The sequence below is a fragment of the Anguilla rostrata genome, chromosome 1 (assembly GCF_018555375.3).
Source record: "Anguilla rostrata isolate EN2019 chromosome 1, ASM1855537v3, whole genome shotgun sequence".
Classification (NCBI taxonomy): domain Eukaryota; kingdom Metazoa; phylum Chordata; class Actinopteri; order Anguilliformes; family Anguillidae; genus Anguilla; species Anguilla rostrata.
Window position 1 is genome coordinate 76,101,253 of NC_057933.1, and position 24,899 is coordinate 76,126,151.

At 46.7% G+C, this 24,899-nt stretch overlaps 1 protein-coding gene across 1 annotated transcript in view; it reads right to left on the reverse strand.

Annotated features, from left to right (window-relative positions):
* Window positions 1–8,078: 8,078 nt before the first annotated feature.
* Window positions 8,079–24,899, reverse strand: part of rps6ka1 (ribosomal protein S6 kinase a, polypeptide 1) — a 74,341-nt gene continuing 57,520 nt past the window's right edge. The window contains 18 exon segments of the mRNA XM_064301697.1: window positions 8,079–9,601; window positions 9,938–10,075; window positions 10,777–10,894; window positions 11,220–11,296; window positions 11,703–11,833; window positions 11,836–11,863; window positions 12,733–12,891; window positions 16,000–16,089; window positions 16,612–16,737; window positions 18,700–18,830; window positions 19,622–19,724; window positions 20,039–20,103; window positions 20,791–20,879; window positions 21,617–21,687; window positions 22,407–22,549; window positions 23,508–23,545; window positions 24,185–24,291; window positions 24,491–24,570. Coding sequence (XP_064157767.1) covers window positions 9,479–9,601; window positions 9,938–10,075; window positions 10,777–10,894; window positions 11,220–11,296; window positions 11,703–11,833; window positions 11,836–11,863; window positions 12,733–12,891; window positions 16,000–16,089; window positions 16,612–16,737; window positions 18,700–18,830; window positions 19,622–19,724; window positions 20,039–20,103; window positions 20,791–20,879; window positions 21,617–21,687; window positions 22,407–22,549; window positions 23,508–23,545; window positions 24,185–24,291; window positions 24,491–24,570 — 1,817 coding nt within the window. The 3' untranslated portion in view covers window positions 8,079–9,478.

Consider the following 24,899-nt stretch of genomic DNA (forward strand, 5'->3'; position numbering starts at 1 on the left):
TCCGGTCTGCTAGCCTAGCAGACTCTATTCCTCTCTCCTCCAGTCTGCTAGCCTGCTAGCAAACTCTCTTCCTCTCTCCTCCGGTCTGCTAGCCTAGTGGACTCTCTTCCTCTCTTCTCCAGTCTGCTAGCCTGCTAGCAAACTCTCTTCCTCTCTCCTCCGGTCTGCTAGCCTAGCAGACTCTGTTCCTCTCTCCTCCAGTCTGCTAGCCTAGCAGACTCTGTTCCTCTCTCCTCCGGTCTGCTAGCCTAGTGGACTCTGTTCCTCTCTCCTCCGGTCTGCTAGCCTAGCGGACTCTGTTCCTCTCGGTCGCGGGCTGTGGCGTACTGTTCCCTCCCGGCGGCTCCATTCATTAATAAGAGCCCAGCAGCCGCCTGCCTGTCCTAGAGCAGAGCCCCTCCCCTCTCCCCCCCCCGCTCTGTGACCACGGTGTCTTCTGATTGGCTGCCGGTCTCTTTTCCAGCCGTGCCCACTCTCCACGTGATTTTTCTGTTCCCGTATCTCTCTCTCTCTCTCCCTCCCTCCCTCTCCCTCTCCCTCCCCCTCTCCCTTTCTTTCCTGCTTTTCTCCACTCCGGTACCTGGTCTCCTGTTCCCAGAACGCACTGCCAAGCTTGTGTGACACTGGGGAGAAATAATGAATGTTAAATTATTTTCTCTCCTCCCTCTCTCGCTGTTATCTTCACCCTTTCTCCCTCTCTCCCCTGTTTCCCTCTCTCTTTGTCACTCTTGTTCTCTTCCTCTCTGTCTCTCTCCTTCTCTGTCTCTCTTCCTCTCTCTCTCTCTCCTCTGAGAACCTCATCACTCCATCACCCCCCCCCTCCTTCTTCCCTCCTGCCTCCATCCTCTACACGTTGCCCGTAGCAACAAAGCCTTGACATCAGCGCAGAGGGGGAGGAGCCTTCTCCGATTGGGCGCCAGCAGCTGCGCTCTGTGCACTCTGTAATTCAGTTTCCGCGGTAGCACACAGGACCCCTCATCCCACGTCTGACCCCCCAACCCACCACTCACCCACAAAATGATATGGATCCCCCGTCCCTGTCCCCGTCCCCCCCACCCCCACCCCTTTCAAAGACCAGATGGCACACACACACACACACACACACACACACACACACAGTCACAGATGCACTAGCGTAGCATCGGTTTGCTTAGCCCGGCTGCTATCTGGCTAGTAGCTCCGGGCTGGTGGCTCCTGCATTGAAAGCTGTGATGCTGAACACACCGGGCGCTACCGCAGCGATGCGGCTCCCTGCCTGCATGTGCAAATACGAACCGCCAACCGACTGACTGTCCTGTTGCCAAGTAACAGGCGGCACAGTTGAGAGAAACCATCAGTTTTGCAAATAAATAAATAAATAAATGAATGAAAAAAAATGAAAAGTACAAAAAGGACAAACTATGCTGACGATTCAGTGACGCTGAATCTGTCAGAAAAATGAATCCTTCCCGGCCCACGCTGAGAGTGCGTAGGTGCCAGGTACGAAGGTTCGGGAGCTGAGTCACGGACTTAACACCTTCCCAAAGTCTGTCCCCAACGCTCTTCGTGTTGATAGGTGTCAGACGTTAAGGCTGACGCGTGAAGCGCTGCGTGTGTGTGCTTGTGTGTGTGTGTAATTGTTTTCGTTATTATTCTCTTTTAATTGCGTTAATTTCCCATCTGGGTGGCCAGACGTGTTGGGACACGTGACGCGTGGGCGGCCAGCGGAAAAAAAAACCGGCGATCGTTCTTGGCGGTGAACGGGTTCGATCGATGCGGCCGGGTAACGGCGCGGCTCTGTCAGCGAGAAGGCCGAGGAATGTTCTCACGTGCTACAGGTCCCCCCCCCCCACCCACAACCCCCCCCACCCCCGCGGAACACTCTCCCCTCTCTCAGTAAAGCATCTGTAAAGTCAAATCTCTGGGATCTCATAAAAGCACCGGATGAAAGGTTTCTTAAACTGAAGCATCCTCCTTTCAACGATGACTACGGAAAAAAAAAAAAGGAAAAAAAAAAAAAAAAACCAGAGGTAGCGCTATCCTTTCTTTCCGCTAACGTTGCAGTCTGGCCGATTATTGACTCCCCTAACGATGTTAGCCAGTGGCAGAGCCAGGACTGCTGAAGCACTGAGCTGAGTGTGTGTGTGTGTCAGTGTGTTAGTGTGTGTGTGAGTGTGTTAGTGTGTTAGTTTGTGTGTGAGTGTGTGTGAGTGTGCTAGTGTGTGTGTGTGTGTGTGTGCTGTGTGTGTGAGTGTGCTAGTGTGTGTGTGTGTGTGTGCTGTGTGTTAGTGTGTGTGTGTCTGTTTCTGTGTGTGTGTGTGTGCGTGTGTGTGTGTGCGTGTGTGTGGGTGTGTGTGTGCCTGTGTGTGAATGTGCCTCCATGCGTGTGAGTGTGTGTGTGTGAGTGTGTGTGTGTGTGTGTGTGTGTGCGTGTGTGTGTGTGTGTGTGTGCGAGTATGTGTGTGTGTGTGCGTGTGTGTGTGTTAGTGCGAGTGTGTGAGTGTGTGTGTGTGTGTGTGTGCTGCGGGATAGCGACAGGGTGAGGGGGGAAAAACATTTCTTCAAATAACCTTTTCTAAAAGCCTTCAGCTCTGGTGCGGGGGTGGGGCGGACAGACGTTTTATCTGCAAACATTACATCACTGGCACTCAGAAACCGTGCAGCCTCCGTTTACACAAGCCATCCGATGAAATGTGGAGTTTTTTGTTTTTTTTACAGTGCGTGTCGAAGCTGGGGGGGGGGGGGGGGGGGTGTGGTTAATGAGCTAAAGAGCTATTGATTGAATGCACTTGGCTTTGACCATTACAGCTAGATAGTCTCTCCTGTTATATTGCAATTTGTATCGTCGTTTTATCTTTTTCCTTTTCTTTCTGCTGGACAAACAGACAGATGAATGCGGGGTCGGGGGGGTGGGGGGGGTGGGGGGGTGGGTGGTAAAGGGAAGAGGGTTTTGGCTTTTCCTGAATAATAATGTGTGATTACTGGCTGGGGCGTACCTAGGAAGTCTGGCGCCCCTGAAAAAATATTGCTCTGCCCAATCCCCCCCCCTTTAAATTTTTTTTTAATCGTCACCACTGTCACCCCACTAGTGACAGCCCTGAGTCCTGGCGTGGTTTTGCGGTGTTCTAGCCCTTTCCCAGGGGAATCAGTCTTTTCTCCACTGACCCGAGACAGTGGAAGAGATTAATGATCCATTACTGTATTAGTTGCCTTGTCCAGATATCATTAAAACACACACATGCACTGACTCACACAATTACACACACACACGCACGCACGCACGCACGCACGCACGCACGCACGCACACACACACACACAGGCTGCTGAATGTCTGCCCTCAAACTGCTGTTTCTATCTCTGCAGCCATTGGCCAGTCTTGAAAGAATGACATCATCAGGGAGCCTGGAGAGAGGTGTAATTCAGAATTCGGAGGGGGGGCAGGGGGGTGATAGTGGTGTAATTGAGATTTTGTGGGGGGGGGTATAAGTGGTGTAACAGTTTTTGGTTTTTTTGGGGGGGGTGGGGTAGCAGGTTGTCTGTCCCGTGTTGCCGAGGCTAGCCTGGATGACCTTGGTCGACATCGTCAAGGAAACAGGAGAAGAGGGCACAGGTGCCCTGCTCTGCGTGCCAGTGGAGGTGCCAGATTACACCATCCCGGGACACAGGAGTGCTCGCACCCCTCTGATCTCACCGTCCTGTGACACAGGAACATTCATAACCCCTCTGGTTTAGGCTGGACAGGAGCACTGCTGATGCACCCCTTTTCTGTCTGTGTGGCTCCAGCCAAAAAAGCCTCAGCTCTGCCCTTCAGGACGTCCCATAACCATCTGCTATGCGCTATGTGTGTGTGTGTATACGTGTGTGTGTGTGTGTGTGTCTGTGTGTGTATGTGTGTGTGTGTGTATGGGTGTGCAGGCATGTGTCTGTGTGAGTGTGTGTGTGTATCTGTGTGTGTCTCTGTGAGTCTCAGTCTTGCTGATCTGGTGCAGTCTAGTCAGCCAATAATAGAAAAGGAGTCAGGTCACATTGTGCAGGAAACTCTTCCCAGAAGACACTGCTCTCCCTTTTACCAGAAAACACAAGCACGGGCCATCACTGCCAATTGTGCGCAATCTGGCAAGCTTTTGTTTTTAACTTTGGCTAAGATTCAATTAACTATTGTCTTTAACGATTAAAAGCAAAAAAAAAATTCTCAAACAAGCTTTGTGATCACAAAAAGTAACACACCAGACTCAATTTCTGAAGAAATGTGTTTAGCTTGCATTTGCTCAGTGAAGGACAAATGTTCAATCTGGGTAGGGGGGTTAGGGTTAGGGTTAGGGTTAGGGTTAGGGTTAGGGTTAGGGTGAGGGTGAGGGTGAGGGTGAGGGTTAGGGTTAGGGTTAGGGTTAGGGTTAGGGTTAGGGTTAGGGTTAGGGTTAGGGTTAGGGTCTGTTTTTAAACCATGGTCCCGGAACAATCTGGAAAGAAAAAGGCTCCGAAAAAGAAGTAATAGTTGTTTTTTTTCCATGTGGTGGGTTAACATTTCGACTACATGAGTCTTCATCAGAACCCCGGTTGATATTCAGACAGGTCAGTTTAGAACTTGTATAATATTAGAATGTTATAGAAGTTAATAAACTGACGCGTTTGAATAGCAACCAGTGTTCCGATGAGGGCCGATGTGGTCGAAACGCTAAATGGTAAAAAAAAAAAAAAAAAACTTTAAAAAATGATTATTTATTTTTTGAAGCATCTAGCTTGAGTGTGCAGGTCTTTACTTCTTTTCTGATCTTTGCATGTTCCCATGACCCAACCCCCACGTGCAAGCTTTTCTTGTTTTTTCTTTTTTGGCGTGCGTTTGTTTTTTTTTGTCTCTGTTACCCGGAACAATCTGTCCTGGCGCTCTGTAATTTCTTTAATGAAAGGAAATATGCTTCTCTGCAGCCGTTTCCCCCCCCCCACCCCCCCAGGTCGGGGTAATTGGATTCGGGCGAAGCTGGCGAGGGGGGTGGGGGGGAGCCTCCCCCCCCTCGGGCAGACCACAGACTCATCGGCGCTCTCAGCTGCAGCGCTCAGCTTAGCGCTATCGATCACTGGAACCCAGGAGGATGCTCATGATTGACAGCTCGTAAGCTCCGCCCCACCTTGCACAGCAAAACATATATTTTTCATTCTGGCAAAAAAAAAAATATATTTTTAAAATAATTTTTAAATTTATTTTGGCCTTCCTAATTTGTCATGTCATTGCAAAAAATATATACATTGGTGTAAAAAAGCTGAAATTATTCAGCAACATTCTTCCCACTATAAATGATTGCCATTTCACACTTCGATATGACTCATATGCTTTGAATGACCACATTCTCTTCACATGGTGAGATGGAAAAACACAGGGCCAAGTTACTTGAAATAATTTAGGAAGCACTGGGTAGCAGCATTGCTTTGGTATACAGCATGTTTCCTTTGTGTAACATAAGATAGCCAATATTGTTTATTGTAACTTGCCATAATTTTGATATCAGTACTTATAATGGCAGGCCGAGATTTTGCAAGTGGTAATGACTTATAGTGGTTTGTATGTGTGAGTAACTTGGCATTTTTGACTGTTGAAAATGTGTTTTCTTTTTCCAGATTCTTACTTATTAAGAGCCAAGACGACTCTGGTATAGGAAGGCAAGCAAGTCTTCCCAGAATAGCCATTACGATAAAATCCTGAACTCACAAACCCAACCTCCTGTCAGTGCCCCCCCACCCCCTCCCCTCACCACCACACCCCCAAGTTACTCTTTAATGATTAAAAATCAAAGCTTCAGATTTTATCTCCCTATTATGGAAATTTAATTAAAATGTACATGATGACAAAGGGGAGGAAATTTCACAGAGGATTATAACTGGATTTGTTTCTGAAAATTAAGAACAAATGTTAAATTAATTTCAAATGAATTATAATGGGCCAACCATTGTTGATTCACCCTGCGTCTTCTCCTTCTGCACTAGCTGCGACTGTTAGCCAAACGTTAGCAGACATTCTTGGGGAACAGAAAGTTTTCATTTGTTTGCAAACATTAGAGAACAGACTAGCTACCCCCTTACCCCGTACGCCTACAGCCGCGTTTCAAATGCGCAAATAGTTGTTAAAAATTGAAATCATTCCTGTAGTACTCTGTGACATTTTAAGGAAGCATGTTACTAACCAAGAATGTAGGGCTACATTAAAAGAATTTCATTGGCTGAAAATAGATGTTTTGTTTAAAACTGGGTGGGTAATCCCTGACCCACACTTCTGATCATAAATGTCTAATCCGAGGACAGAGGATCCATCTCACTCCGCCATTTTCCCCCATAAGCCTCTGTACCTGTCTGGAGTCCATAATACCCCCCCGCCCCTATCCCCGAGCCCTTTTAGTGTAATTAAAATCCTGCGCTGACCCAAAGCACCAGCTTTTTGTGGAATAACCAGAGGGCAGTTGTTGCGGCAGAGAGAGCACAAAGTGATCCCGTTTCACCTCATTTGTTCCACATTCACACTGCTGCTTAAAAATAAATGGCCCCTAATCCACAGGCAGGAAAACAGGTTTGTCCCCGTCTTTAATGGCACTGTGTTTTCAAAAAGCCTCCTGTTCCATTTCAGACAATGAAATGTTTTGTGGCAAGTTCCACACAAGTCAAAGGTGCGGTGCTTCGGTGATGTTGAGATACCCATCACCGGCATACAGTAAGGCGGGCCCCAGTGCGGAGGTGGGCCCCAGGGCGGAGTTGGGCCCCAGGGCGGAGGTGGGCCCCAGGGCGGAGTTGGGCCCCAGGGCGGAGGTGGGCCCCAGTGCAGAGGTGAGCCACAGTACCCAGGGCCCAGCTTGGAAGTGGGCACCAATAGGGGAACAGAAATTAGGTTGGCTGTACAGTGAGCCCAGGACGCCACAGCAGGCGGAAACAGAAAAGAGAAAAGAGCACATTCAGGAATCAGAGGAAAGAAAGCTTTTTTTTAATAGAAAGGCATCTTCAGGGTCAATCGACCCTCTGGAATAACAGCAGTGAGCAAAGGTGAACATCACCGGTCGCTCTCTCCCCCCCCCTAGCAAAACCCTTCTCCCTGGCAACACCACACACACACACACACACATACGCACAAAGCCATAACCAGAACCAACACTGCTGACATGATAAACACAATGGGCACAAAGCAAGGAGAAAAAAAAAACACAGAGAAGTGCTTTTCTTTTTTTAACAGTCCTGTTCAAATACATCCAAATAAGTAACAGCTCCAGAGTAAGAAAAAATCACAAACAAGAACAACTTCCAGAGATTATAACCAGCAGAACAGTGAGGAGAAAAAGAGGAAAGAAAAACAAAGAAACAAAACAAAACAAAAAAAAGAGTCCGTAACCAGCCACCATTTTTTAAAAATAACTTCTTACAAGAAGACGAAAGATAACAAGAAGGTTCGTGCAAAAAAAAAAAAAGTTAAAGACAAAGCCGAAAACCCAAGAGGAGAAAAGAGGAACAGTTAAAGCATCCAATAGGAATCTTGGGCCAAGTCAACATTTACCGATCCTTATACTTTCATACGTGTATATATATATATATATATATATATATAAACCTCTGCATGGAGGCATTTTCTCCTTCTGATCCATGTACACTTACTGTAAAGGTTTTGAACTCCAGGACACCGTCCGTTTCAGTGCTACTGCTCTGTCCATGGCACAGTGCTGATTGGTTGAAATGCACAGAATGGTAATTGGCTGAGGAGAGCCTGGCGATCCAGGTGTGCATGGCGACGGTGTCAACTGTCAACCCAGAGGCTCCGCCCCACATTGGTGACCATTTAATCTGTCAGTGTCGACCAACTCAACTCACCAACTCAAGCCCCCCCCCCCCCCTCTCCTTTTTTGCTTTGTTTTGGGTCTTGACAGAGATAAGGGGGTGTGGTTGGATGACTCTGGCTCTCCAGTTCCTTTTGAACAGTGTAACGTTGCCCTCTTTGGTTCGCTGTCCAAACCCGAGAACAATTTTGCCCCGAAACGCAGTAAAGCTGGGGAGGTGTGCTGTGACTGACATTCACCATGGCGACCGAAACACAGACCAACAGGCGCCAGCAACATGGTCTCAATGTCCCTTTAAGGTACTGAAAAATCTTTTTTTTCTTTTCTTTTTTTTAAATAAATTTCTTTTTGTTTTTTATTTTATTTTTACAGATGATTAGGAGTGCATTTGAGGTTACAATCAGCCAGCTCCCACACTACTTGACATTGACACACAGAAAAGTGTAAGAGACAAAAAAACACCCAAAAAAACAAAAACCCCACCATTATTTCACTATGATTATCCTGTCTGCTGTTACAGATAAGCATTCTATCGATGCATTACATGCATAAGAAAACAAAAAAATAAAAAAACAGAACAAGAACGAGACAAGAAACAAAAAGCAACGAAATTCAACAACGTTAAATGCAAACGCAAAATTTCCAAAAGAAATCTCCAACGCACGACTCAAGGTCAGGTCTTTCTAGCATATACATATATATATATTTACTTTTTATTTTTTCTGTTTGTCTTTCTTTTTTTTTTCTTTTTTTTACATCAAAAATACTGAACACGTTTTAAACCGTCAATTGTGAGAGCCAGCATTGTGAGAATAGCAACAGAGGGTGAACATAAAGTAAAGATGTACTACGCACAAATCAAGTCTTCAACACGTCTTCCCTTTCTTAAGACTCAGTTTCCCATCATGCAACAGTGACCGCTTCCTCTCCGAAGAACCAAAAAAGCTGAACGAGTTCGCCCGACAGCTCCGTAAAAAGGAGATTCGATAACGATGTCCGCCGTGCACGTATTCCCCCGCCAAGGCTACCTGGAGGACGCTGGTTTCCCTGGCAACCAAACAGCGAGGAGATAGCCATGATGCAATAAACGGACATACCCCCCCATAGGTTAGGAGCAGGTGCAAGTGAACCTAAAGTTAGCGGTACAAACACTTAAAGCTGATCAATTTGAAAAGGGGGGGGGGGGGAGATACTAAAACACACAGACGTGCAGCTGGCTTTCAAACGACAAAATATTGCAGTCTCGTTAAAGAAGCAGATATTAACAATGCCAAACGCACTGTCCCCCAGTGCGGAGAGTAGAATGCCCATGCCAGACATTCTAAATGTATTCTTTTAATTACTTTTACTGTCGCGGGCAGTCTCTGTCTAATACGCACGCAAACACGCGTGCATGTACCGCACACACGCATGCAGACACACGCAGCCATACAAATGCAGCCGAACACACACACACGTACACGCACGCACGCACGCACGTAAACACATACACACACACACCTCTAGTCGAAAAAGTTCTGCAATCGTGGATGCTCCCCCGCCCCTACCTCACCCCATCCCCACCCCCACCCCCCCAAAGTCACGTCTTGATCTCGGCCCACTGTGATTGGCTGCCCGCGGCGCTCCGGTCAGAGGAGGGAGCCAATGGCAACGCTGGCCCGGACGGCGCGGGTCTGGCGGTTTCTGCGTCGCTCTACAGGGAGGTGGAGGGCAGCTTCTTCACCCGCCGCTGGGCCAGGATGGACGACTCGATGGGCTTCAGGTGCGGCGTGGGCACCGAGCTCTTCAGCGCCGAGTACGTGGCCGCCATCGCCCCCTGGTGGACAGGATGGGTCAGAGCACACCGGGATCAGGGACTCAAACTCAAACAAAAAAAAATACTGGATTTCTGGATATAAATGCTTATAAATGCACTACTATAATGCAGTAACAAACACATGTCCAAACAATAACTTAAGGTTCACAGTACAGAGAGGACTGCCTTTCAGACATTATAAATGCAGCCAAACTTCTGTTGTAAAATGAATGACCAAACAAGGATTTATTGTTTGTAGGTATTTATATTTTCTTCTGATTTATCCTTTTGATTTTGGCCTGACAGACCTCAGGGACCAGAGGACTAGGCCTCAGACGAAGCCTGGGGAACGGGTACCTTGACGAGCTTGGGGTCCTGGTGCTGGAGCTGGCTGTTGGGCAGCTTGTCGCGGTGGACGATCCAGGGGTGCTTCAGCACCTGCATGGCGGTCAGCCGCTGGTGAGGGTCGACGTGCAGCATCTTCGACACCAGCTCCTACACGGGGAGGGAGGGAGGGAGGAGGGGAGAGAGAGAGGGAGGGAGAGAGAGGGAGAAGAGAGAGAGAGGGAGAGAGAGAGCAGAGGGAGAGAGAAGAGAAAGAGAGAGAGAGGGAGGGAGGGAGAGAGGGGGAGAGAAAGAGAGAGAGAGAAGAGAGAGAGAGAGGGAGAGAGAGAACATGAGATTGAACAAAGAGTACTAGGATGAAGACGCATTCTAGTGCAGTGAAGTGCAGTCACAAGTATACATGCAAATGGAAATGTGCGCACACACAAACGAACACACACACACACACACACACACGCACACACACACACACACACACACACACACACACACACCACGCACACACACACGCACACACACCACACACACACACACACGCACCACGCACACACACACACACCACGACACACACACACACACACACACCACGCAAACAACACCCCCCACACACACACCTACCGAACACACCACGCACGCACCACACAACACACACCCACTTCAGCAACCGGAGTTCTACATTCTAGAGGTTTTCTGGAGAATCTGGGCTTCACTGAAAGCAGGCCTCCAGTCACCCGACTCCTTCCACACGTTTCAATACCCCCCCACCCCACCACCCTAAACCACTGTTGTTCCCGCCCCTGCACTGCCATTCCCAACCACCGGGGGGGGGGGGGGTAGGGGGGTCCGCCCACCTTGGCGCTGTCCGAGATGGTGTCCCAGTTCCCGCCCTTCAGCGTGAAGCGGCCGCTCCCGATTCGGCTGAGGATGTCGTCGGGCGTGTCCTCGGGGCCGTTGGCGAATGGCGTGAATCTGTGAGGGGGGGGGAAGGGTGGAAGGGGGGGGGCGCGGTGCGGACAAGTGCACCACGATTATTATGATTATTACAGCTCTCCTTATTCCTGTTATTATTATAATGATCATATTATTTAGAATTATAAAGTTTTTTTGTTCCATTATTAGGTCATTAGGTATTGCTACTCAATGATAAGGTCTATTTTATAAATCATGCAAGTAATAATAATAATAACACCAATAATAATAATAACAGTAATAATAGTACAATTAATAACAATAATAGTAATAATAACAACAACAACAAAAACAATAATAATAACACTAATTTTGCGGTGCGTACCCAGCCAGCATGGTGTAGAGCAGGACCCCCAAACTCCAGATGTCACAGCCCTCATCATACCCCTGCCTCTTCAGTACCTGAGAGAACACACACCTCCGTCAGCACACACACACACACACACACACAAACACACACACACACCTCCATCAGCATGGACACACACACAGACACACACACACACACCTCCATCAGAACACACACACACACCTCCATCAGCATGGACACACACACAGACACACACACACACACACACACACACACACTCATCAGCATGGACACACACACACACAACACACCTCCATACCTATATGGCACGACACACACACACACACATATATATATACACACACACACACACACCTCCATCAGCATGGAGACAGACAGACACACACATTCACACTCACACAAATAGCGGGAAGGTGAGGGGTTTTTCGGCACCTGTGTTTCAGTGGGACGGGGGGGGGGGAGGGGGGTCGCACTCACCTCGGGGGCCACGAAGTTGGCGGTGTAGCAGGGCGTCATGAGCAGCCCGTTGTCGGCGCGCAGCTGCTTGGCGAAGCCGAAGTCGCAGATCCGCAGGGACTCGGGGTTCCCGGACTCGTCCACATACAGATGTTACTGGGCTTCAGGTCCCTGTGCACCACCTGGGGAAGAGGGGGGGAGGAGGGGGACAGAGAGAGAGGGAGGGAGAGGAGAGGGAGGGGGAGGAGGAGAGAGAGAGGAGGGAGGGGAGAGAGGGAGAGGGGGGAGGGGGACGAGAGAGAGAGAGAGAGAGAGAGGGAGGGGGAGAGGGAGGGGAGAGAGGACACAGAGGGAGAGAGAGGGAGGGGGAGGGAGGGGTGACAGAGTGAGAGAGGGAGGGGGGAGAGGGAGGGAGCAGGGGAGAGAGAGACGAGAGAAGGGGGAGGGAGGAGGAGAGGAGGGGGGGAGGGAGAGACGAGAGAGGAGGGAGGGGGAGAGGGACAGAGGAGAGAGGAGGGGGAGGAGGGTGACAGAGTGAGAGGGAGGGGCAGAGAGAAGAGAAGGGGGAGAGAGTGTGGAACAGAAGGATGGCACACTGAGAGGCAGGTGAGGGTGCCAGTCTAAGAGAATGGAAGGATAGAGGGACAGAAAAGAGAAGAGGGAAGAAGTATGTAATAACAGTGTATCCGGCACTTACCCCCTGAGAGTGCAGGTATTCCCCAGTCTATAACAAGGCTGTAATAAGGCTTTTATAATTCTGTTATAGGCAGATAATAAGGTTGTAACTACCCCCTGAGAGTACAGGTATTCCCAGTCTATAATAAGGCTGTTATAAGGCTGTAATAAGCAGATAATAAAGTTGTAATTACCCCCTGAGAGTGCAGGTATTCCCGGTCTATAATAAGTCTGTAATAAGGCTGTTATAAGGCTGTAATAAGCAGATAATAAGGTTGTAATTACCCCCTGAGAGTGCAGGTATTCCCGGTCTATAATAAGTCTGTAATAAGGCTGTTATAAGGCTGTAATAAGCAGATAATAAGGTTGTAATTACCCCCTGAGAGTGCAGGTACTCCACAGTCTTGGTGATGGTGTAGAGGACAGCGCTGGCCTCACGCTCAGAGAAAGACTTCTGCTTGAGAATCCTGTCCAGGAGCTCCCCGCCCCTCATCAGCTCTGTCACCAGATACACCTGCTTCCCGCTATCATACACCTGGGGGGGGGGGGGGGGCACAGGGCGGGGGTGGGGTCAACCTCAATCGCACACAAACACAAACTGAACCACGCGGCTCAGGCCAGCTTCACCCAACACGACCACAATTCTCACAAGACACCCCAAAACTTCCATCACACACACACACACACACACACACACACACAATGGAGTAATGAGACATCGGCTCACAGGCTAATCAAACATCTCTCCGCATGGATTAGCTCATTCTGGATCTCCCACGGCGACCATGCCGCTAATAAACAAGCTTTTCCAGACGCCCCCCCCCACCCCACCCCCACATCCCTTCTGCTTCTATTTGTCTATCTGGGTACATTTCGCCATTTAAAAAATTTTTTTTTTACAAATCCCGCCTTCATTAGCCAAAGTTTAGCCCGCTCCCCCCACCCCCCCCGCAGGCTCTTGGCTAAACGAGGAAGCCCCCGGTGTGTCTTTCTTCCTAAGCAGGCTGCTCTGGCTAATGAGACGTCGAGATAAACGCCATCCCGCCAACCGCGAGCTAACGAGGCCCCTCGCTGCTTCGGGGGCCCGTTTTCGCCGGGAGTCGCGTTGTTCGCCGAGACGCCCGGATGTTTAAATAATCTCCGTGGTTTAAAAAAAAATAAACAAGATGGCTGACGGTTACTTAAATAGCGCATGTCTGCATAAAAAGCAGGTCTGCACAGAGCTTCCTGGCAAGAGCCAGGATTTACAGGGTGTAATTCCATCCTCCAGCAGAAAGATGGCGATGCAACCTTGTACCGCCACCTGATGTGCGCTCATTACCAACTCATCCATTGCAGTACCTGATTTAACATTTACTAACTGTATGCAAATGAAGGAAGATTTAGCAGGGCCTGCATCAGCAGCGTTTGTATTAACATGACAGAGATACGCGAAGGTTAGTAGTTCGGTAGTTTTCACTGTTATCATAACAGAAAAGTCATGCCTTTTCATGCTGTAACAGACATTACAATAGGCACTCTTATTATGAAAGTAAAAACATCAATATTTTAAATATTAATTTTAAGATCGAAGCTGAAAAACTGATGAAAATGATCGTTATGTTGTCGTCTCTTTACAACATTTATTCTGAATGTCACAAGATAAACATTTAGTAACAAACATAATCTTTGCTAGTTTTATGACACTTGTTATGCTTACAATAGAAAATATGAAGGCTGCTTGCAAGGAGAAATTACTTACGCAAAAAGATACTGTGAATCCCATTTTGCTATTAAAATTAAGTGATTGTTAACTCAGTCATGGATTTACATAATATTGTGTAAACTTGCAGTTTTTGACCAATTGATTATATCAGTCAGAATGTTGAGAAATTTCAGCTTAATCAAGAAAAGACATTTCCTGGAGATGTTGTTGGGTCCTGCATTGTCAGAATAACGTAGCCTAAATCCATTTCAGTTAATGTGATATTTTTTGCTAGATTAGATGAAGCCCATGATTGGCCTCTCACTATAATTAAACAGAATTAAATTACTGGCAATTACCTCATGATATCACCATAGCGGTGGTTCAGATCAGATTTGAACTGAATTACCGGCTACAAAAATCAGCTGCCGAACGATTGTTTGGAAAAACTTGTACGTAATGAAGAGATCCCATGAGATAAAATCTCTTTTTAAAGTGGGATAGTTGGCAAAAAAAGAGAAAGAAAACGCAGTAGAAACTAGAAAGAATGCACTCAGCAAGTCCTCTGCCAAAACACAACAATTTTTCCCTGACATCAACGTGCACAGCAAATCCAGAAATTAATTTGGAGATGTTTGGCCTGACAGTGCCACTAGACGAAAGGTCATGGGGTCACCAAAATAAATAGGTCTCTTCCTCTTGGGAACATGAATGTGCATGGAAAATTTGAGGGCAATCCTTTCATTCCTTTTTGAGATATGTCTAACAAAATTGGAAAGTTTGGCCTGATGGTGGCTCTAAAGAAAAGGTCATGGGGTCACCAAAATCAATTGGTTTCTTCCTCCTGGAAACATGAACGTGCAACAGCAAATTACACGGCAATCCAACCATTGAGTTTCCTGATATGTCTGTCTGTCACTGACGAATAGACCGACAGACGGACGAATGGATGGACGAACAGTCATTACATAACCTCCTTGGCGGAGGTAAAAAGGTATAGGCACACACAGCAGTACAATAAAGCACAGAAAGCACTCGTGCAAAGTCAATTATTGCACCCCACAGAATACAATACAATAAAACAGAATTGCACTCGTCAATCACAGTACTGCAGACAGCAGATTTAAAATTATCCAAGGACACTACTGCCTCAGATTGATCCACAACTAAGATGAATAATAATAAAAAATAAATCTTGTATAACAATGAGAGCAACCCACGGGGGTAATTCAGCACCCAGCACCATGTCAAGCCTGGGCTTGAGCAACTCAAGGATTTCTGCCTCTACTATACGAACCGACACGCTCCACGCTCTCAGCTGACAACTGACAATTCTCAGTTCAAAAAACAAAACAACAACAAACAAAAAAACAAGTGATATCAATGCAAGTTTTATCTTTAACTGCTAATTCTAACCTATGTTCCCTTGTTTTGCTGACAGAACTCAGCCTTGTAGGAGTTCAAATACCTAAATCCAATTCCCAGTTAGTCTTCCCCTTTTTGCTAAACATGAAGTGTCTGCAAAGTCTGTCCTCATGACTTTTGCATTTCATGCCAGGAACCAGTTTAGTTGCCCTTCTTTGTACTTTTTCCGAGATCTTCTCTGTAGTGTGACACCCAGAATTTGCGAACAATCCTTCACTGTATTGATAACTTGTGTTGAGCTTAACTTTTATCTTTCAACAGCTGCATACTGCACTGCCAGTTCATTCCTGTACTGTACCACAGTAAAACATTTAACCAAAAGGATACACGTGTAGTCTGAGGTTTATCATGACTTGAATTGACTAGAAATTGTGAGATCAACGTCTAAACTTCTTTTGGGGTGAAGATGTTGTTTTGGATAAGCACTAGCATTTAGGGATGGGGTTAAGGAGTGTTTGGGAGATATTTGTTGATTAGCAGTAGTATTATCATTAGTGCACAGCAGTTCAGGTGGTTTGATTTGTCAGTACTCACGTCCTTTAGGGTGATGATGTTGGGGTGTTGACCATATCTCAGGAGAATCTCTATCTCTTCTGTCGGGTCGGTCTTTGTCTTGTCAATCACCTGTGACAGAGAAAATGGGCACAGTTTTACCTCCGCCCAAACATAGTTTGACTTCAGTGATTGCTAAAATGAACTTGACAAACTGCAGTACGTTTGCTTTCAGAAGGACAAAAAAAAATGTATACTTGCATTCAACTGAGAGTGAAAACAAGGAAAAAATGTTGATTGAATCCACACCCTAGACACCTATAAAAGTACTGACATGGGACTCCTGAAATACGTCATACTTTATTGACACCGTGGGGTAATCTGTCCTCGGTATTTGACCCATTCTAGCTACTTAGGGGCAGTGGGCAGCCACAGTGCAGCGCCCGGGGACCAACTCGAATTCTGAGGAGCCAGTGACTTGGCCAAGGACAATAGCAGGAGTATAACCTAATGTAGCATACATGTCTTTCAGAGAAATGTATAGAATCGCCTGTTCACTGGGTGTGACAAAAAACACGCAACCCTAATGTAATGTTGAAAAAAGAGAAAGAGAAAGAAAGGAACAGAGAAACGGAGGAGGAAGGGGGTTCCGACCTTGACGGCGTACTCCGTGTTGGTGCTTTTGTGTACGCAGCGTTTGCACACGGAGTACGAACCCATGCCGATGTCCTCCTTCACCACGTAGCCGTCGCTGAAGAGTATGTTCTTTCCGTGAAGCTGCTACTCGCCCACACAAAAAACAGGAAATAATGACAGCTAAACATGCTGTACATTACGCGCGCACACACACACACACACACACACACCTAAGCCATTCTCAGAAACGTACACTACACACACTTCCATAAAGCACTCTCAAAACTGAACATTACTCAAATAACTACACGCAATACACTGCTCATACAAATACACACAGTATACTACGCTACACAACTAAACATACTGTATATTACACACACCCCCAATCCATTCTCATACACACACACTACACGCACTTCCACAAAGCACTCTCAAAACTGAACATTACTCAAATAACTACACGCAGTACACAGCTCACACAAATACACACAATATACTACGCTACACAACTAAACATACTGTATGTTACACACACCCCCAATCCATTCTCATACACATACACTACACGCACTTCCATAAAGCACTCTCAAAACTGAACATTACTCAAATAACTACACGCAATACACTGCTCACACAAATACACACAGTATACTACGCTACACAACTAAACATACTGTATGTTACACACACCCCCAATCCATTCTCATACACATACACTACACGCACTTCCACAAAGCACTCTAAAAACTCAACATTACTCAAATAACTACACGCAATACACTGCTCACACAAATACACACGCAGTACACTACTCACACAAATACACACGCAGTACACTACTCACACAAATACACATGCAGTACACTACTCACACAAATACACACGCAGTACACTACTCACACAAATACACACGCAGTACACTACTCACACAAATACACACGCAGTACACTACTCACACAAATACACACGCAGTACACTACTCACACAGCTAGACATGCGGCACACGACACATCACCATAAGCTATTCTCACACCTACACATACACTGCACTTGCTCGAACCATTCAGGTTATAGTTTCACAAACAGTGACGTTCCTTTCCAGATGGTCTAGAGAATATCTGGGGCTGAGAATACAAACTCCCATGAACTACTGAAAAGCCTAAACATACACAACACGACACCCACAAACATTACACACATCCATTAACTGTAATCGTATCAACACAAACACACAATATTTATTGCCATTTCAACAGCTTGTTTAACAGCTGGTTCCATAATAATTACACACTCGCCATTAACAATAGCGCCACAAGAGCAACCACAGAGTTATCAATCTTCCACGACAAAGAGTGAGGAAGATAAATGGGACTGCAGCACCATCTAGTGGCTGAATGTGGAACAGCTCTTTCTCATTTCTTTATAAACGTGATTGCGCATAACTGCATGCAGCTAATCATCTGAAAGCTGAGCCTGAGACCTGGTCAGACGCAGCAGAGCCCAGGGAGACGCTGGACACTACAGCGGGAGACACGGTGACTAAATACAGCCCCACGGGGGCACTCACACACATACACACTCACACACACTCAGACACTGCACACACACACTCACACAATCACTGGCACACACATACACACACACACACACACACACACACACACACACACACACACTCACAGGCACACATACACCGCACATACACACTCACACACTCACACACAGCACACACACACACACACTCACAGGCACACACACACACATGCACACAGACAGGTACAGTAGAGGTACATTCTGGTTCTTTGAGGAACAAATTAATTTCCCAAGTGCACCCTGAAGGTACAATAATGGTCTACCTGGGTACTTCTTAGCACAAGCAAATAAGATAAAAATGAGTTGAATGTATTGCTAGCCAGGGGTACAATTTTCTTCACATATAAGGTAACCCATTGACAAGCATTTGAAACCTTTTTTCTGAGAGCGTATCTGCACACGCACACTCGAGCTCTCACTCGTACGTACGTACAGACACACACACACCTCACACTCGCTCCCTCACACACTCACACACACACACTCACACTCACACAGACGCACACACACCTGCACCACAGGGTGAGGCTTGGCTTGGACCACCTCTTCCACCCCCTCCTCCTCCAGCATCGCCGTGGCAACAAAGCTAAATCCACGGAACAGCTGATGAGCGCCAGCACTGGGAGGAACACCGGGGGAGTCTGAGAGAAGAGAGAAACACAAACACGTATACAAATACAGTCATGTACTGTAACACCCACACACGCACGTATGCAAATACAGTAATGTACTGTAACACACACACGCACGTATGCAAATACAGTAATGTACTGTAACACACACACACGCACGTATGCAAATACAGTAATGTACTGTAACATACACACGCACGTATGCAAATACAGTAATGTACTGTAACACACACACACGCACGTATGCAAATACTGTAATGTACTGTAACACACACACGCACGTATGCAAATACTGTAATGTACTGTAACACACACACGCACATATGCAAATACAGTAATGTACTGTAACACACACACGCATGTATGCAAATACAGTAATGTACTGTAACACACACAATGTAACACAAACACACAAGCAAATACACAAATGTAACACACTAATACACATGTCCACGCACAAACACGCACGCGCACACACACACACACACTAACGTAACACAGACACACACACAACAGTACTCCACTTCTCCAAGCTTTAAAGCAACATTAAGACAATTAACCACATCAAATTTTTATGAGGTCAAATGTTAGAGAGGTAATGGGTCCTAATGCCTGTGCATTACCTGCAAAGGCAAAATCCCTTTTGGAAACAGTTTTCATATCCTGGACTGAGCCCGTGCCAAAACCTCCAGAGGGCTGCTTTATTACTGCGCTGAATTTGGGTAAAAATCAATACGCTCATGTGTAGGCCCGAGCAGCCAGTCGCCTCGGAAACTAGTCCCTTCCCCTTGACCTCTGACCTTTCGGGGTGCGGGAGGTGAACTCGGAGTCGAAGTAGAAGGTGTCGTCGGGCCGTGCCACTGCCGGCCTGAAAGGGGGCTTGATCTCTCTCCGGAACAGTTTCTGAGAACGGAAGAGAGGGAAGAGAGAAGGACGAGAAGAGAGAGAGCAGAGGAAGAGGGGCAGGGCAAGATTAGAGGGAAAGAGAGAAAGAGGATGTAGAGAGATTGAAGAGGATAGAGAGAGAGAGGGTAGGTAAAAGAGGGGGAAGAAAAGGGGGGGAGAGGTAAGGGAGGGCATAGAGAGAGGAGTAAGGGAAGGGGGCGGGGTTATGCAGATGATAAATGCCCTTATTTGGTAAAGACATAGGAAGGCTAGTCCACAGTGAGACTGACGCTACGATAACCCGCACAGGGACGGAGCACGGCTGTACTCACATTCCAGTCTATGGTGGAGAAAAAGGAGTGCCGCTTGATCTCCTCTGCCCCGTCAGGACCAGACGCTGAGACAAAAGCATTCACATTAGCGTTAACACCAACACTAGCATAGCACAAACATTAGCATTGTATAAAATATATGTTAAAATCTGTTTTTACTGAACAATGTTATTGCTTTTAGCAACAAGGCCTTTAGCTCTGATCTTGTATGTCGTTTTATATTATATTTTTTTTCTTGTATGTTTAATATGAAACTTATTTCCTGTGCATCTGACCAGACTAGAAATAGCACAATGGACATTAGCATTAACACCAACACTAGCATAGCACAAACATTAGCATTAACACCAACACTAGCATAGCACAAACATTAGCATTAACACCAACACTAGCATTAACGTTAGCATTAGCATTAACACTAGCATAGCACCAACACCAACATTAACACCAACGCTAGCATTAACGTTAGCATTAGCATTAACACTAGCATAGCACCAACACCAACATTAACACCAACACTAGCATTAACGTTAGCATTAGCATTAACACCAACACTAGCATAGCACCAACACTACCACTAACATTAATATTAGCATTAACACCAACACTAGCATTAGCATTTACACCAATACGAACATTGAAGTTAGCATTAGCATTAACACTAACAGTGGGGGTTCCACAAACTTAGAACACTGCTATGTGCTACCTGTGTTTCAGGTGAGCTCTGGCGCTGCTACCTGGCCTGTACTCACCTAGCCTGTTGGCAGGGTTCCTCTTAAAGAGGGCTCTAAGGAGACTCTGTGCCTCCGTGCTCAGGAACTGGGGCATGCCCAGTTTGGCCCTGCAGAGGAAGGAAGGCAGGAGACATTTTCTTTCCCATCATCTCTTCCCTCCCATCTTTTAACCGCCATCCCAAAATCCCTCCACTCTACACCCTCCATCCCAAAATCCCTCCACCCTCACTCCTCCAAATCCCTCTATCCTTCCATCCAAGAATCCTATAACCCTGCATCAAATCTCTTACCCTTTCACCCAAATCTTCCCATTTTCACCTTCCATCCCAAAATCCCTCCACCCTACACCCTCCATCCCTAAATCCCTCCACTCTCCACCCTCCATCCCCAAATCCCTCTATCCTTCCATCCAATGTGAATCCTAAACCATGCATCTGCTTTACCACTTTCATCCCAAATCTTTCCCATTGTTTCACTTTCCTCCATATGAAATCTCTCCCCTCCCCCTCACCCCCAATTTTCAATAGCCAATAAAATATGCATCAGGGGCCAGTGGTGTGGCTGGTTTTCTTTCCTCCCCTCCAATCAGGAACTGATTTAAACCTGACGCGCCAGGTGAACGTAATCTCTGGCCAATCAGTGACATTAGTAGACATTGGACTATCAGGCAGAAGAGAGAACCAGCAGTACAACTGACCACGACAGCCGCATTTGAGTATCCCCAGCGCAGTTTAATCGAATAGCAGTCCAGTTCCTTTCTTTTTTGACCTCCGTCCCCCAGTATCCTGAAGCCTCCGTCAGCCCCGCTCACATACCTATTACCCCCCCCGCCCCCCAATCTTACTTGAGGATGAGGTTCATGGTTTCCTTCCGGTCCTTCCCTTGGAATGGCAATGACCCGGTCAGCATCTCAAACTACGAAAAACAAAAACAAACAAAAAAAAAATCCCTGTAACTCCACAACACACACACGCACGCACACACACACACACACGCACACACACACACACACGCACACTCACACGCACACCACACGCACACCACACACACACTCACACTCACACTCACACTCACACTCACACTCACACTCACACTCACACTCACACTCACACGCACACGCACACGCACACACATGCACACACACGCACACACACAGACACACACACAGACACACACACACACACCAGGCCACACACAACCACCCCCTGCCCACCTACACAGACGTGAACACCCACGCGCAATCCCTCTAACAGGTCTGTTTCTTAAACAATAAAAACCCTTTTTTAGGACACTGAACATTTTACATGCGATAATTCCTCTTACAGATATGCATTATTATATGGAGGTAATTATGTGCAACATACATAAAATGTTGCAGGTTTGATTCTCAGAGGCACTGCCTTTGTACTCTTAAATATAACCCTTCTTAACTATTGATGGGTGTGCCCTGGTTGCTGTTGACCCTGGGTGGGGTCTGTGAATCAGCAAAGGTAGAGAATCCCTGCTTTAAGCCCATATCTAATGGGCATCTGAAATGGTGCAAGACTCAAAAGTAAAAATATTTTAAAAATACAAGCATTCATACAATGAAACGAGACAATGTGCTTTTTTCCCCCACAGCGCTGCTGACTTACCATCAGTACCCCAAATGACCACCAGTCGGCGCTGTGGATGTGACCCTGCCGGTTCACCACCTCAGGAGCCATGTATTCCACCGTACCACAGAAGGAGTAGGCCTTCTTCTCGTGGTCGATGGCTTCCTTGCACAGGCCAAAGTCTGTGTGCAAAACAGGAAGCACACTATTAATACAGAGGTACATGCTTTTGCACGCATACACATGCACACACACACACACACAAGCACTCTTTTTACAAGAACTCTCTTTCTTCTAAATCTCTTTTTTTGAAAGTCTCTCACCCTCCTCTATGCATACGTACAAAAACACAAATGAAGGCTCTGTCTCTCGCTCTCTCTCTAACACACACACACACATACATACCCCCACACAGCCGCCCACACATGCATATCTCAGTGACTAACACTCCCTCTTTCCCACGCACCCACACCCACACCCTTTAAATATGTGCAAATTTCCCCATGCATTTTAAATGTTCCCAAACTCTCTCAACTGCCTAAGAGGAACTCCGAGATTGCATAAAGTGTGTGCTGTGTGAGCGAGCTCTCTATGATTCTGCTGAAGACCTAGAGATGACTTCACATAGAGGCTGAATAAACACACACGCTGATCTCAGATCTGTGTAAATGTGTTACCTGCAGCTCTGAATGTGAAAGGTAACGAATGTGAGAGATAATGAGTGTTTACTGGGGTCGAATGAACTGCTCTGTGAGTCGAGTGTTTGTGTGCATGTGTGTGCGTGTATTTGTGTGCATGTGTGTGCGTGCGCGTGTTTGTGTGCATGTGTGTGTTTGTGTGTATGTGTGTGCGCGCGTGTGTTCGTGTGTTTGTGTGCATGTGTGTGCATGCATGTGTGTGCATGTGTGTGCATGCATGTGTGTGCGTGTGTTTGTGTGCATGTGTGTGCGCATGTGCGTGCATGTGTTTGTGTGCATGTGTGTGCGCATGTGCGTGCGTGTGTTTGTGTGCAGGTGTGTGCATGCATGTGCGTGCGTGTGTTTGTGTGCATGCGTGTGCATGCATGTGCGTGCGTGTGTTTGTGTGCATGCGTGTGCATGCATGTGCGTGTCAGGCAGCGGGGCTGGGTTTACTGCTGACCTGTGAGTTTGATGTGTCCCTCCTCATCCAGCAGAATGCTGGAACAGAAGCGGAAAACCAGCGTCACCCACAGCTGAACACAACATACAGTAACGCTCTACACTGTCCATTATCACAGATTAATATTTCACTGAAGCGTTTCGGGAGAAGCACCTGTACTTAAGGTTACTTAAGGGACATAAGTGCCCCCCCCAGGATTTAAACCAACACCATTAACGTATCCAGGGTCTTTACCGGCTACACTGCTGCAGGGCACATTTCAGCGCAACGACCAGTTTATGAGAAACCAATCCCCGGCATCGCAGCAGCAGTACGAACGCAATAAAGTCTTTAAAGACTGATTTCAACAAAACAACGGGTTTGAAAGTGACGCTTTAGTGGGTAAACTGAACCGAAATAAAATTATAATGACAATGACAGCAATGACCGTGTAGTTGTTATGCACTGTAATAACAGTAGCACATAATAGTTGTGATGAGTTGTTCTGAGTTCACTGCAGTGTAATAACATAGTAATAGCATTGAAGGTGTGATGAGTTCTGTGCTTATAGTAATGTAATAACAGTGTAGAGACACACTGGTATGTGATACTGTAATAACTCAGTAATAGTTCAGGAGTCAGGATTTCTGAGCCACAGTAACACAGTAATAGCAGTGTAGTTATACTGTAATAGTTACTTCTCAGGTTTGAGGTCTCTGTAGATGATGCCCAGGCCATGTAGATGGTCTAGTCCCAAGGCCAGCTCTGCCAGGTAGAATTTCACATCTTCCTCTGTGAACATCACCTGGAGCAGAAATACACACAGACACACACGCACACACACACACACACACATACACAGTGGTTAAAGAAAGCATGGAGCTCAGAGAACATTCAGCCTATAGGAAAGTATGAAACTCTCCCATTCCCCCTAGCTCCTCCCCCAGTACCCTAGCTCCTCCCCCCAGACCTGCAGCCCCTCCCCCAAGGACCCCTGGCCATACCTCCTTCGACAACCTGGTGAACAGGTCCCCTCCTCTGAGGAAATCCAGAATGAGGTACAGCTTCCCCTCAGTCTGAAATGCTGCAGAAAACCAGAGGAACAAACCACATCACATCACACAAAAAACAAAATATACACAACTATATCAACAATCTGCCCCTCTGTGATATCACACAGGGCACAAACAAAACACACAGGGCTATGTCAAAAACCTTCCCCTTTGTGACATCACACTGCACAAACAAAACATACACAACTACGTCAACAAACATCCCCTCTGTGACATCACACTGCACAAACCAAACACACAGGACTACATCAGCAAATGTCTCATCTGTGACATCACGCCACGCACAAACGCTAACGCCGAGCATTTTAAACCCAGCGAGAAGAACCAATTCCATATATTG